The sequence below is a fragment of the Bos indicus x Bos taurus genome, chromosome 1, assembly GCF_003369695.1.
Source record: "Bos indicus x Bos taurus breed Angus x Brahman F1 hybrid chromosome 1, Bos_hybrid_MaternalHap_v2.0, whole genome shotgun sequence".
Classification (NCBI taxonomy): Eukaryota; Metazoa; Chordata; class Mammalia; order Artiodactyla; family Bovidae; genus Bos; species Bos indicus x Bos taurus.
Window position 1 is genome coordinate 15,299,706 of NC_040076.1, and position 12,336 is coordinate 15,312,041.

A 12,336-nucleotide genomic window follows, 5' to 3' on the forward strand; every position below is an offset into this window, starting at 1 on the left:
TCTATTATTTTATTCCATTCAAATGATGAGACTAATGCCATATGAGAAAAAAATGGAGATGCAAAACTATGGAGTTAAGTTGTCCAATTATAGTAGCTTCTGATTCATTCTAGACTGCATAATTATTACATTTTCACATATATATGAGAATTTTGAACTAATGTTAAACCTAAGAAAAAAATCTAAACCAAAAGGCAGTCTCTCCAGAAAGATAAAATGATGAGAATAAGATTCTAAAATGATATTTGTTCATTGTAATGAATGATCTAAGAGCTTTTCCTTGCTGTGGTTAGATCTAATATTGACTGTTAAGGATACACATTAGAAATCAGAAGTCTCTGAGAAAAATGATAATTATCTGGGGTGAATGTATTAATATTTGATGTGTAATCATTTAAAAAATATCAACAGTATATCAGAAAGGAATATTGCCTGCAAAGAAAATCTTAAAAAACCTGTCTGAAGAAATATCGTGTTTATTGCTACCTGCTATGTTAAATGGTTAAATAAAGATTTGAAACCTGAAGATAATATCAGTAAATGCTCAGAAAGTAATGAAAAATAGTTTTGAATTTCAATTATTGTCCTTAAAATCTTATTTAAAACCTAATCCTTCTTATGGGCACTTTTGTCAACTTGAATATATTTTTCTAATTGTTTTCTTGAAGCTATTCTATAGTATATGATTTATAACATGATATTTATAGATTTGCTTCAGTAGTAACCTTAATTAATAGCTAATACATGTTTAAAATACTCCATTTTTAAACTTTCATTGTCTCCATTTTAACAGTGTGAGTCACAACCTAAAAGAATGGAATATTTTCATATCTGTTCGATGTTAACTGAAATCAAATAACATTTAAAAATTCAGAAAATATACAAAAGTGAATTGTAAAACAACAGATTTAGAATAGAGAATTTATTCATTTGAACTTCTTTATATAACATTAAATTTATTATAAATTAGCTCTAGAAAGTTACATTCGTCTGTCATAATACAGTATGCAAACAAAACATACAATTATGTTTGTGTGGGTTAATTGCTCAGTTGTGTCTGACTCTTTGCAATCGCATGGACTGTTGCCCACCAGGCTCCTCTGTCCATGGGATTCTCCAGGCAAGAGTACTAGAGTTGGTAATCATTCCCTTCTTCAGGGATCTTCCCGACTCAGGGATCGAACCCAGGTCTCCCACATTGCAGGACAACTCTTTACTGTCTGAGCTACCAGGGGCATACAACAGTGGCATCTTACTAGATTTCCCACTTCTGGGTACTCTCTAGTAGTAACAGTAAAATGGCTCAGTCAGTCACAGGGCTCCTGGACCCATTTTAGCCAGAAACATGCCTGCTAGACAGACTGACCAGAGCTATGAAAGCAGCCTTTGACTTGTATTAAATCACTATGTTGCTCTCTTCAACAATTTAACCAACTGAACTGGAAACAAAAGCCTCATCATGTTTCAAACGAAATTCAAAAATAATGGTTTCCTTCCAGACAAAATGATAAGATTGTAAGTATTTTCCCAGAAGCCTGACCATGGATACAAGGCAAGGGAGTGTGGATACATAACCTACCTGTACCAGGAGATGGTGGGCTCAGGAGAGCCTGAGGCCCTGCAGGAAAATGTCATCTCTTCTCCTCTCTCTGCTGTGGCGTTAAAGGATTTCTGAGGCATTGTGATCAGCGGTGGTACTGAAAAACAGATGGACGTAGATTAAATAGAGATAAAACACAGTTTACCAACACCACTGAGACTGTTTCACCACTGCTTTTTTTTTTAAAGCTAAGCTTTAAAACTTGATAGCTCACCTCTGTACTTAAATCAAGAGGACTGACTTGACTGCATAGAAAAATGACTTTAAAATCGCTAATCTGCCTTCTAATGTACAATAATTAGATAATTCACTGTAATGCTGTTTTACTATTTTTAATCTATCAAATGAGACTAAAAATAAATCACACATTTTAGAAAAAAGTATATATATGTATTTACATTTATATATACACATGCTTTTATGAACAGTTACTTACAAAAAGACAGACAATACCACCCTGGCTTACATCAATACTGTAATCTATTTGGAGCATAAATGGATTTCCTATTTGGGTTCTCATTGGTGTATGTAATTCTATAAGCAATCATTCACAGCTTCAAGACAGGGCTTTCAAATTAAGTGTCAAACCATAATGTTCCCTCTGATTAACCACACTTAATTTCTTTAAACAACTATAGAACTTTTTATGAACAGAGACTGCTTAATCCATAGAGAGTATGAAATAGATTTTCATGAACAATTCAATTTTAAAATTAAGCTTCCCCAATTTCTAACTAATTACATTGCAAAAACTGTATATGTTGCACATTTTGAACATGTTGAAACTGTTACTGAAATGCATTGTTTGCAATAAACAAATCAATGCCATCCATAACAGAAGCTAAATTTCAAAGTAAAACATAAATTTTATTTAATATACACTTTTATGATTTTAAATTAAATATGATGAAAAAATTCTAAAATTAATTATTTAGTATGTTTGATTTTTACTATCCAAACAACATGACCAGACAGGCATTTAAATGTGTGATGATACTTAAATATTTCTACAATAGCATTCAGGTCATCATTGATGCTACATTATTACAACTGATGACAGGGACAGGAACTGTTATATATCTTAGTAATTATGCACATTAAATCAAATTTCTGCCTTTATGAATTTAAATACAAGGTACATGACCTGACATGCTGTCTGTAAACTAACATAAAAATTACTAGCATTAAAATAAGATGGATTTTTTTTTTTCAGATGTTAACTCTGCATTTTAAGTCATTGAGATTTGACTTTTTGTACTCTGTTTTCTTCTCTTATAATTATGGAAGAAAACAGTTTAATGAACATGTATTGCTTTTCCTTTTGTGATTTATAAATGTAGTGGCAAGGGCACTATATTTTTATTGTAACAATAAAGATTTTTAGCCCTTAAAGAATTACGATGAAAACGAACTCTTTAATACAAATTCTCTCTATAGTATTTATGTAGATAGAAACATTTTCAAATGAAGAATATTTTAGTTTTTGTCCAGTTACTGTTACTAGTCTAAACAATTTATTTATTCTTTATCATAACCTTCTTATCTATAAAGTCAACTGTATATGCTGGATGATCTCTCAGAATTAACAAATCTTAATCTCTGTGTTTTATGATATATTAACTCCATTAATGATACATGTGTTCTTATTTGTAGTGCTGCTGCTGCTGCTGCTGCTAGGTCGCTTCAGTCGTGTCCGACTCCGTGCGACCCCATAGACGGCAGCCCACCAGGCTCCCCCATCCCTGGGATTCTCCAGGCAAGAACTCTGGAGTGGGTTGCCATTTCCTTCTCCAATGAGTGAAAGTGAAAAGTGAAAGTGAAGTCGCTCAGTCGTGTCCGACTCTTAGCGACCCCATGGACTGCAGCCCACCAGGCTCCTCCATCCATGGGATTTTCCAGGCAAGCGTACTGGAGTGGGGTGGCATTGCCTTCTCCTATTTGTAGTGCAGATTAGCAGAAAAATATTAACATTGCATATTTAGATATTTTGAGGAACTCTGAAGAATAATTCTGGAACTATTTGGAAGAAAAACATGCAATAAAATCTGCAGAGGTTTTTACTAGCTCAGATGCCAAGATATTCCGGTAGTCTGTTAGCTCCTGTTTGGACTGCACAGCATTTTTATGCATACTAACTTATGCTTCTGAATTCACTGTTGAGCTGGATTAAATACTTTTAAAAAAGAAAACATTATATTTCATATGAATTTATTTTTTCCTCACAAGTTCAGCACCTACACTATTTTAACTTTTTTAAAATGTCTTTTTTGGCATAGGACCACATATGAAAAATTCAGTTTTAATAACTTTACCAAGATTTATTTTCTGTATCTGTTAAGTACCTGGAGAAGAGCATGGCAACCCACTCCAGTATTCAAGCCTGGAGAAGTCCATGGACAGATTGCTGGGCAGGCCCTGTTCATGGGGTTGCACAGAGTCAGACACAACTAGGTGACAAATACACACACGGATCCATCAGGTAGTCAATTCTTTCTAAGTTTCTCTGTTCACACTTTAGCTTCAAGAAACATGGTACGGGGAGTGAGGAGGGAGGAGGGTTTAGGATGGGGAACACGTGTATACCTGTGGCGGATTCATGTTGATATATGGCAAAACCAATACAATATTGTAAGGTTAAAAAAAAATAAAATAAAAAAAAAAGAAACATTGGAATGTGTAGAGAAATAGCTCTATAACCTATGTACATGTAGGCTTTGATTCACCTTAACATTACAGTTTCCCTCATTGGCTGCTTATGTATCAAAGATATCATTAATTTGATATCTCAATTCCCCTTCATCAACAGAAGAATCCAGCTAGTCTAGTCCACTCTTCTGTGTCTTGCAGTCTTTGTCTTCACCCACTTTCCCTCAAGTACTTTTGGAAGATAAAGAATATGGTATTAACTGTGAAATACTTGTATAGTCCTAGTTAACCAATACAATAATTTCTCCAATTTTATTCAGGATAAAGATAACAAACTTCACTCTACCACTGTGAGGATACCAACTCTTTTCTAACTTATTATTTGGATATGTTCTAAATACGTATTATCAAATATATTCACATGTACATGCTCCATCTGGCAGAGGACTAGTATCTTAAGACTCAGGCTTTTCTAAATTACTTTTTCTTGTTTATAATTTTTAAGGTTCTGTGACACTTAGACACTCACACAAGAGAGTACTTGGGGAAGACAGTAGAGGAGGAAGCAATAGACATCTGTCTCCACACCTACACAACAACTGCACTAGCAGGATCTTTCTGATGGAACTATCCTGGAACTGCCAGGTCTACCGAATGCTTGCAACTTCTAGACAAAGACATGGAAGGTAATTCTTGGTTAACACTGATGAATTTCTGTTGTACGTGTACAGAAACAGCTACCTATCACCCTTCCCATCTGAGGCAGGCAACTGTACACACATTGCTGGCATAAGTTGCACATAAAAAGCCAGGATAGGAAAAAAGAAAATCAAGGATCTGTGCACTAATCCCTGACTGAGGCTTTTGATCACAGGTGAAGATATAAAGAGGCAGTGGCCATTGTTATTAAACCTTCCACAATTGTGAAATCCTGGGATTTAATTAACTGGCATCCTTTAATTCCTCGCTTTTCTTTTCTTTTTAAATTCCTTTGCAGTGGGTGCCAATTCACTTCAGTTCAGTTCGGTTCAGTCACTCAGTTGTGTCCAACTCTTTGTGACCCCATGACCCATAGCATACCAGGCCTCCCTGTTCATCACCAACTCCTGGAGTTTACCCAAACTCATGTCCATTAAGTTGGTAATGTCATTCAACCACCTCATCCTCTGCTGTCCCCTTCTCTTCCTGCCCTCAAACTTTCCCAACATCAGGGTCTTTTCAGATGAGTCAGCCCTTCGCATCAGGTGGCCAAAGTATTGGAGTTTCAGCTTTTCAACATCAGTCCTTTCAATGAACACCCAGGACTGATCTCCTTTAGAATGGACTGACTGGATCTCCTTGCAGTCCAAGGGACTCTCAAGAGTCTTCCCCAGCACCACAATTCAAAAGCATCAATTCTTCGACACTCAGCTTTCTTTATAATCAAACTCTCACACCCATACATGACTACTGGAAAAACCATAGCCTTGACTAGACAGACCTTTGTTGACAAACTAATGTTTTTACTTTTTAATATGCTGTCTAGGTTGGTCATATGCAACTCTTTGCGACCCTATGGACAGTAGCCCATCAGGCTCCACAGTCTATGGGATTCTCCAGGCAAAACCTAGAGTGGATTGCCATGCCCTCCTCCAAGGGATCTTCCCATGTCTCTTATGCTTCTTGCATTGATAGGAAGGTTCTTTACCACAAGCAGCACCTGGCCAGATAGTAAAGACTGGGACAATCAAAAACAACTCCATATAATGGACATATTAGAAAGTGACCATGCATGTTGGTGGCTTAGATGGTAAAAAATGTGCTTGCAATGCAGGAGACCCATGTTCAATCCCTGGGTTGGGAAGATCCCCTGGAAAAGGGAATGGCAACCCACTCCAGTATTCTTGCCTGGAGAATTCCAAGGACAGAGGAGCCTGGAGGGCTACAATCCATTGGGTCATAAAGATTTGGGCACGAATGAGTGAGTAACACTTTCAAGCATGTTCAAGGAAAGGAAAGGTGCAGGCTAAGAAAATACCAGAGGTTTCCTTAAATTTATCTCAGTTTGATCTTTGTTTGATCAGGAACACACTTTGATAATAATAATAACAAAGAATCAGTCACAGTAAACCCTGTGATTGAGAAAGAATCTGATTTCCATGTGCTGTGTTAAGTCACTTCAGTCATGTCTGACTCTTTATGACTCAATGAATTATAGCTTGCCAGGCTCCTCTGTCCATGCGATTCTCCAGGCAAGAGTACTGGAGTGGTTTGTCATGCCCTTCTCCAGGGGATCTTCCCAACCCACAGATTGAATCCACTTAACTTACATTTCCTGTGTTGGCAGGCAGGTTCTTTACCACCAGTTCCACCATAGTAAATATTTATTATTCAAATGTCCAATTTCCAGCAAAAATATCACAAGGCAGGCAAAGAAATAAGAAAGTATAGCACATTAAAAGGAAAAATTAAATCAACAGAAACTGTCCCTGAAAAAGACCTGAGGGCAGATATATTGATAGACTTTCATACAACCATCTTAATGATGCTCAAATAACTATAGGAAGAATTAGAGAAACTGAAGAAAACATTGTATGAAGAAAATGGAAATGCCTACAAAGATATAGAAAACCTCTTAAAAGTGGACTACGAGAAATACTGAAACTTAAAATGACAATCACTGAAATAAAAGACTCAATCAGATCAGATCAGATCAGATCAGTCATTCAGTTGTGTCCGATTCTTTGCACCCCCATGAATCGCAGCACGCCAGGTCTCCCTGTCCGTCACCAACTCCCGGAGTTCACTGAGACTCACATCCATCAATTCAGTGATGCCATCCAGCCATCTCATCCTCTGTCGTCCCCTACTCCTCCTGCCCCCAATCCCTCCCAGCATCAGAGTCTTTTCCAATGAGTCAACTCTTCACATGAGGTGGCCAAAGTACTGGAGTTTCAGCTTTAGCATCATTCCTTCCAAAGAAATCCCAGGGCTGATCTCCTTCAGAATGGACTGGTTGGATCTCCTTGCAGTCCAAGGGACTCTCAAGAGTCTTCTCCAACACAACAGTTCAAAAGCATCAAAAACTTTTGATGGAAAAACCATAGCCTTGACTAGACAAACCTTTGTTGGCAAAGTAATGTCTCTGCTTTTGAATATGCTATCTAGGTTGGTCATAACTTTCCTTCCAAGGAGTAAGCGTCTTTTAATTTCATGGCTGCAGTCACCATCTATAGTGATTTTGGAGCCCAGAGACATAAAGTCTGACACTGTTTCCACTGTTTCCCCATCTATTTCCCATGAAGTGGTGGGACTGGATGCCATGATCTTCGTTTTCTGAATGTTGGTTTTTCCTGTGGTCATGTATGGATGTGAGAGTTGGACTGTGAAGAAGGCTGAGTGCCAAAGAATTGTTGAGCTTTAAGCCAACTTTTTCACTCTCCACTTTCACTTTCATCAAGAGGCTTTTTAGTTCCTCTGCACTTTCGGCCATAAGGGTGGTGTCATCTGCATATCTGAGGTTATTGATATTTCTCCTGGCAATCTTGATTCCAGTTTGTGTTTCTTCCAGTCCAGCATTTCTCATGATGTACTCTGCATATAAGTTAAATAAACAGGGTGACAATATACAGCCTTGATGTACTCCTTTTCCTATTTGGAACCAGTCTGTTGTTCCATGTCCAGTTCTAACTGTTGCTTCCTGACCTGCATACAAATTTCTCAAGATGCAGATCAAGTGGTCTGGTATTCCCATCTCTTGAAGAATTTTCCACAGTTTATTGTGATCCACACAGTCCAAGGCTTTGGCATAGTCAATAAAGCAGAAGTACATGTTTTTCTGGAACTCTCTTGCTTTTTCTATGATCCAGTAGATGTTGGCAATTTGATCTATGGATCCTCTGCCTTTTCTAAAACCAGCTTGAACATCAGGAAGTTCATGGTTCACATATTGCTGAAGCCTGGCTTGGAGAATTTTGAGCATTACTTTACTAGCGTGTGAGATGAGTGCAATTGTGTGGTAGTTTGAGCATTCTTTGGCATTGCCTTTCTTTGGGATTGGAATGAAAACTGACCTTTTCCAGTCCTGTGGCCACTGCTGAGTTTTCCAAATTTGCTGGCATATTGAGTGCAGCACTTTCACAGCATCATCTTTCAGGATTTGGAATAGCTCAACTGGAATTCTATCACCTCCACTAGCTTTGTTAGTAGTGATGCTTTCTAAGGCCCACTTGACTTTACATTCCAGGATGTCTGGCTCTAGGTCAGTGATCACACCATCGTGATTATCTGGGTCTTGAAGATCTTTTTTGTACAGTTCTTCTGTGTATTCTTGCCATCTCTTCTTAATATCTTCTGCTTTTATTAGGTCCATACCATTTCTGTCCTTTATCGAGCCCATCTTTGCATGAAATGTTCCTTTGGTATCTCTGATTTTCTTGAAGAGATCCCTAGTCTTTCACATTCTGTTGTTTTCCTCTATTTCTTTGCATTGATCATTGAAGAAGGCTTTCTTATCTCTTCTTGCTCTTCTTTGGAACTCTGCATTCTGATGTTTATATCTTTCCTTTTCTCCTTTGCTTTTTGCTTCTCTTCTTTTCACAGCTATTTGTAAGGCCTCCCCAGATAGCCATTTTGCTTTTTTGCATTTCTTTTCTATGGGAATGGTCTTGATCCCTGTCTCCTGTACAATGTCATGAACCTCATTCCATAGTTCATCAGGCACTCTATCTATCAGATCTAGGCCCTTAAATCTACTTCTCACTTCCACTGTATAATCATAAGGGATTTGATTTAGATCATACCTGAATGGTCTAGTGGTTTTCCCTACTTTCTTCAATTTAAGTCTGAATTTGGCAATACGGAGTTCATGGTTTTAGCCACAGTCAGCTCCTGGTCTTGTTTTTGCTGACTGTATAGAGCTTCTCCATCTTTGGCTGCAAAGAATATAAACAATCTGATTTCGGTGTTGACCATCTGGTGATGTCCATGTATAGAATCTTCTCTTGTGTTGTTGGAAGAGGGTGTTTGTTATGACCAGTGCATTTTCTTGGCAAAACTCTATGAGTCTTTGCCCTGCTTCATTCCGTATTCCAAGGCCAAATTTGCCTGTTACTCCAGGTGTTTCTTGACTTCCTACTTTTGCATTCCAGTCCCCTATAATGAAAAGGACATCTTTTTTGGGTGTTTGTTCTAAAAGGTCTTGTAGGTCTTTATAGAACCGTTCAACTTCAGCTTCTTCAGAGTTACTGGTTGGGGCATAGACTTGGATTACTGTGATATTGAATGGTTTCCCTTGGAAACAAACAGAGATCATTCTGTCGTTTTTGATATTGCATCCAAGTACTGCATTTTGAACTCTTTTGTTGACCATGATGGCCACTCCATTTCTTCTGAGAGATTCCTGCCCGCAGTAGTAGATACAATGGTCATCTGGGTTAAATTCACCCATTCCAGTCCATTTCAATTCACTGATTCCTAGAATGTTGACATTCACTCTTGCCATCTCTTGTTTGCCCACTTTCAATTTGCCTTGTTTCATGGACCTGACATTCCAGGTTCCTATGCAATATTGCTCTTTACAGCATCGGACCTTGCTTCTATCACTAGTCACATCCACAGCTGGGTATTGTTTTTGCTTTGGCTCCAACCCTTCATTCTTTCTGGAGTTATTTCTCCACTGATCTCCTGTAGCACAGTATGAAAAGATTCAATAGAGAGATTCAAAGGCAAATGGGAGTAAACAGAAGAATCAGTGAATATAAAATAATGTAATGAAAGTTCTTGAATATGAGCAACAGAAAGACAAAAGGTTGAAGAAAAGTGTTTGTAACTGAAGAGCCTGGTGGGACATAACCAAGTAAACCAACAATCACGTGGTAGGAGTCTCAGAAGGGAAGTGGGAGAAAAAGGGACACACTGAATATTTGAAGGAATAATGGCTTAAAACTTTAGCCATGAGTATAAAACTAAGATGAATTCAAAGAGGACCAGGACAAGATTCATTATAATGGAATTTTCAAAAGGCAAAGAGAAAATCTTAGAAAGCAATAAGAGAGGAGTGACTCATTACATACAAGGGATCCTCAATAATTATCAGCAGATTTTGCATCTAAAACTTTGGAGGACAGATGGTAGTGGGTGGATGTATTTGAAGTGCTAAAAGGAAAAAAAAAAAATCTGTCAACCAAGAAATCTAGATCCTGGAAAACTTTCTTTCAACAGTGAGGGAGAAATCAAGACATTCTAGATAAGCAAAAGCCGAGGGAGTTTGTTACTACTAGACCTGCCTTGCAAGAAATGCTGAAGGGAATCCTGCAAGTTGAAACAGAAGGACACTAGAAAGCAATTCAAAGACATATGAAGAAATGAAGAACTCAATAAAAGTAGACATACAGGCAATAAAAAAGCTAGTACTATTCTAATGGAAGATTGTGACTGTACATTTTTTTTTTCCTATAAGACTTAAGAGACTAATACATTTTTAAAAAATATTAATATAATTCTAACAGTGTTTTGTAACTGGATTTTTTCAGTTCCTCTTTTGGGACACAAAAGATATAAAGATATATTTTTTGATATCAGCAACCAAAAAGAATAGGGTTAAGCTGTAAAGGAGCAGATTTTATGTTATTGAAGTTAAGCTGCCATAAATTTAAGTTAGAGTGTTATAACTTTAGGACGTTAAGTGCAGTATCATCAATAACCATAAAGAAAACAGATACAAAATATATACAAAAGGAAATGAAAAAGCCATTTTAAAATTTCACTACAGAAAACAATTAAACAAGACGACAGTAATGTAGGAAACAAGAGAAGAAAATTATAAGACATTCAGGAAACAAATAAAAAAATACTAAATTTCTTCCATCCCCATCAATAATTATTTTAAATGTAAATGTATTAAACTCTCCAATAAACATACAGAGATTGGCAGAATGGCTAAAAACTGATAAAGTTATGCCCGAACTGTAAGAGATTCAGTGTCAATATGAAGACACAAATAGACTAAGTCAACAGAGATAGACATGATAGCCATAAAGAGCAGGGATGACTACCCAAATAAACAAAATAGACTTTAAATAAATTTGCTTTCTAAGAATATGTCCATTTCTTCCCAGTTATCCTTTCTTTTGGCATATACCTGCTCATAGCAGTCTCTTATGATCCTTTGTATTTCTGTGTTGTCTGTTGTAACATTTACTTTTTCATTTCTACTTTTATTGAGTCTTTTTTTTTTCTTGATGAGGCTAGTTAATGATTTCCAAATTTTGTTTATCTTCTCAAAGTACCATCTTTTAATTTTATTGATCTTTGCTATGTCTCCTTCATTTCTTTTTTATGTATTTCTGCTATTATTTTCATGATTTCTTTCCTTCTACTACCTTTTTTTTTTTTTTTTGGTTCTTTTTGTTTTACTTGCTTTAGCAGTAAAGTTAGATTGTTTAATTGATGGCTCTCTTGTTTCTTAATGTGAGCTTGTATTGATATGAACTTCAATCTTAGCACTACTTTTACTGTATCTCATAAGTTTTGAGTTTTAATTGTCATTTGTTTCTAGGCATATTGTGATTTCTTTTTTGATTTCTTCAGTGATCTGTTGGTTATTTAGAAGTGTGCTGTTTAGCCTCCATCTGTTTGTGTTTTTTATAGTTTTTTTTTCTCCTGCAGTTGATATCTAGTCTTACAGCATTGTGATCAGAAGAGATGCTTGAATTGATTTCAATTTTAAAAAATTTACTAAGGCTTGATGTGTGGCCCAAGATCTGATCTATCCTGAAGAATGTTTCATGTACACTTGAGAATAAATTAAATATATTGTTTATAGGTGAAATGCCCTTTAACAAAATTTAACATACATGCTTGATAAAATCTCTCTAGAAAGTAGGTATCGAAGGAACATACTTCAACATAATAAATGCTATATATGACAAAGCCACAGCAAACATTATTATCAATGTCAAAGAACTGAAAGCATTTCCTCTAAAATCAGGAACAAGATAAGGGTGTCCACACTCACCATTATTACTGAACAGTTTTGGAAGTCCTAGCCTCAGCAAACAGGAAAAGAAAAAAAAAAAAAAAGAAAAACATGCTCTTTGCAGATTCTCTAC

At 36.6% G+C, this 12,336-nt stretch overlaps 1 protein-coding gene across 2 annotated transcripts in view; it reads right to left on the reverse strand.

Annotated features, from left to right (window-relative positions):
• NCAM2 (neural cell adhesion molecule 2) overlaps positions 1–12,336 on the reverse strand; it is a 567,319-nt gene that overhangs the window by 186,217 nt on the left and 368,766 nt on the right. For both annotated transcript variants that reach the window (XM_027545118.1, XM_027545216.1), the window contains exon 6: positions 1,580–1,697. In XM_027545118.1, the coding sequence (XP_027400919.1) occupies positions 1,580–1,697 (118 nt within the window). The remainder of the gene's footprint in view (positions 1–1,579; positions 1,698–12,336) is intronic.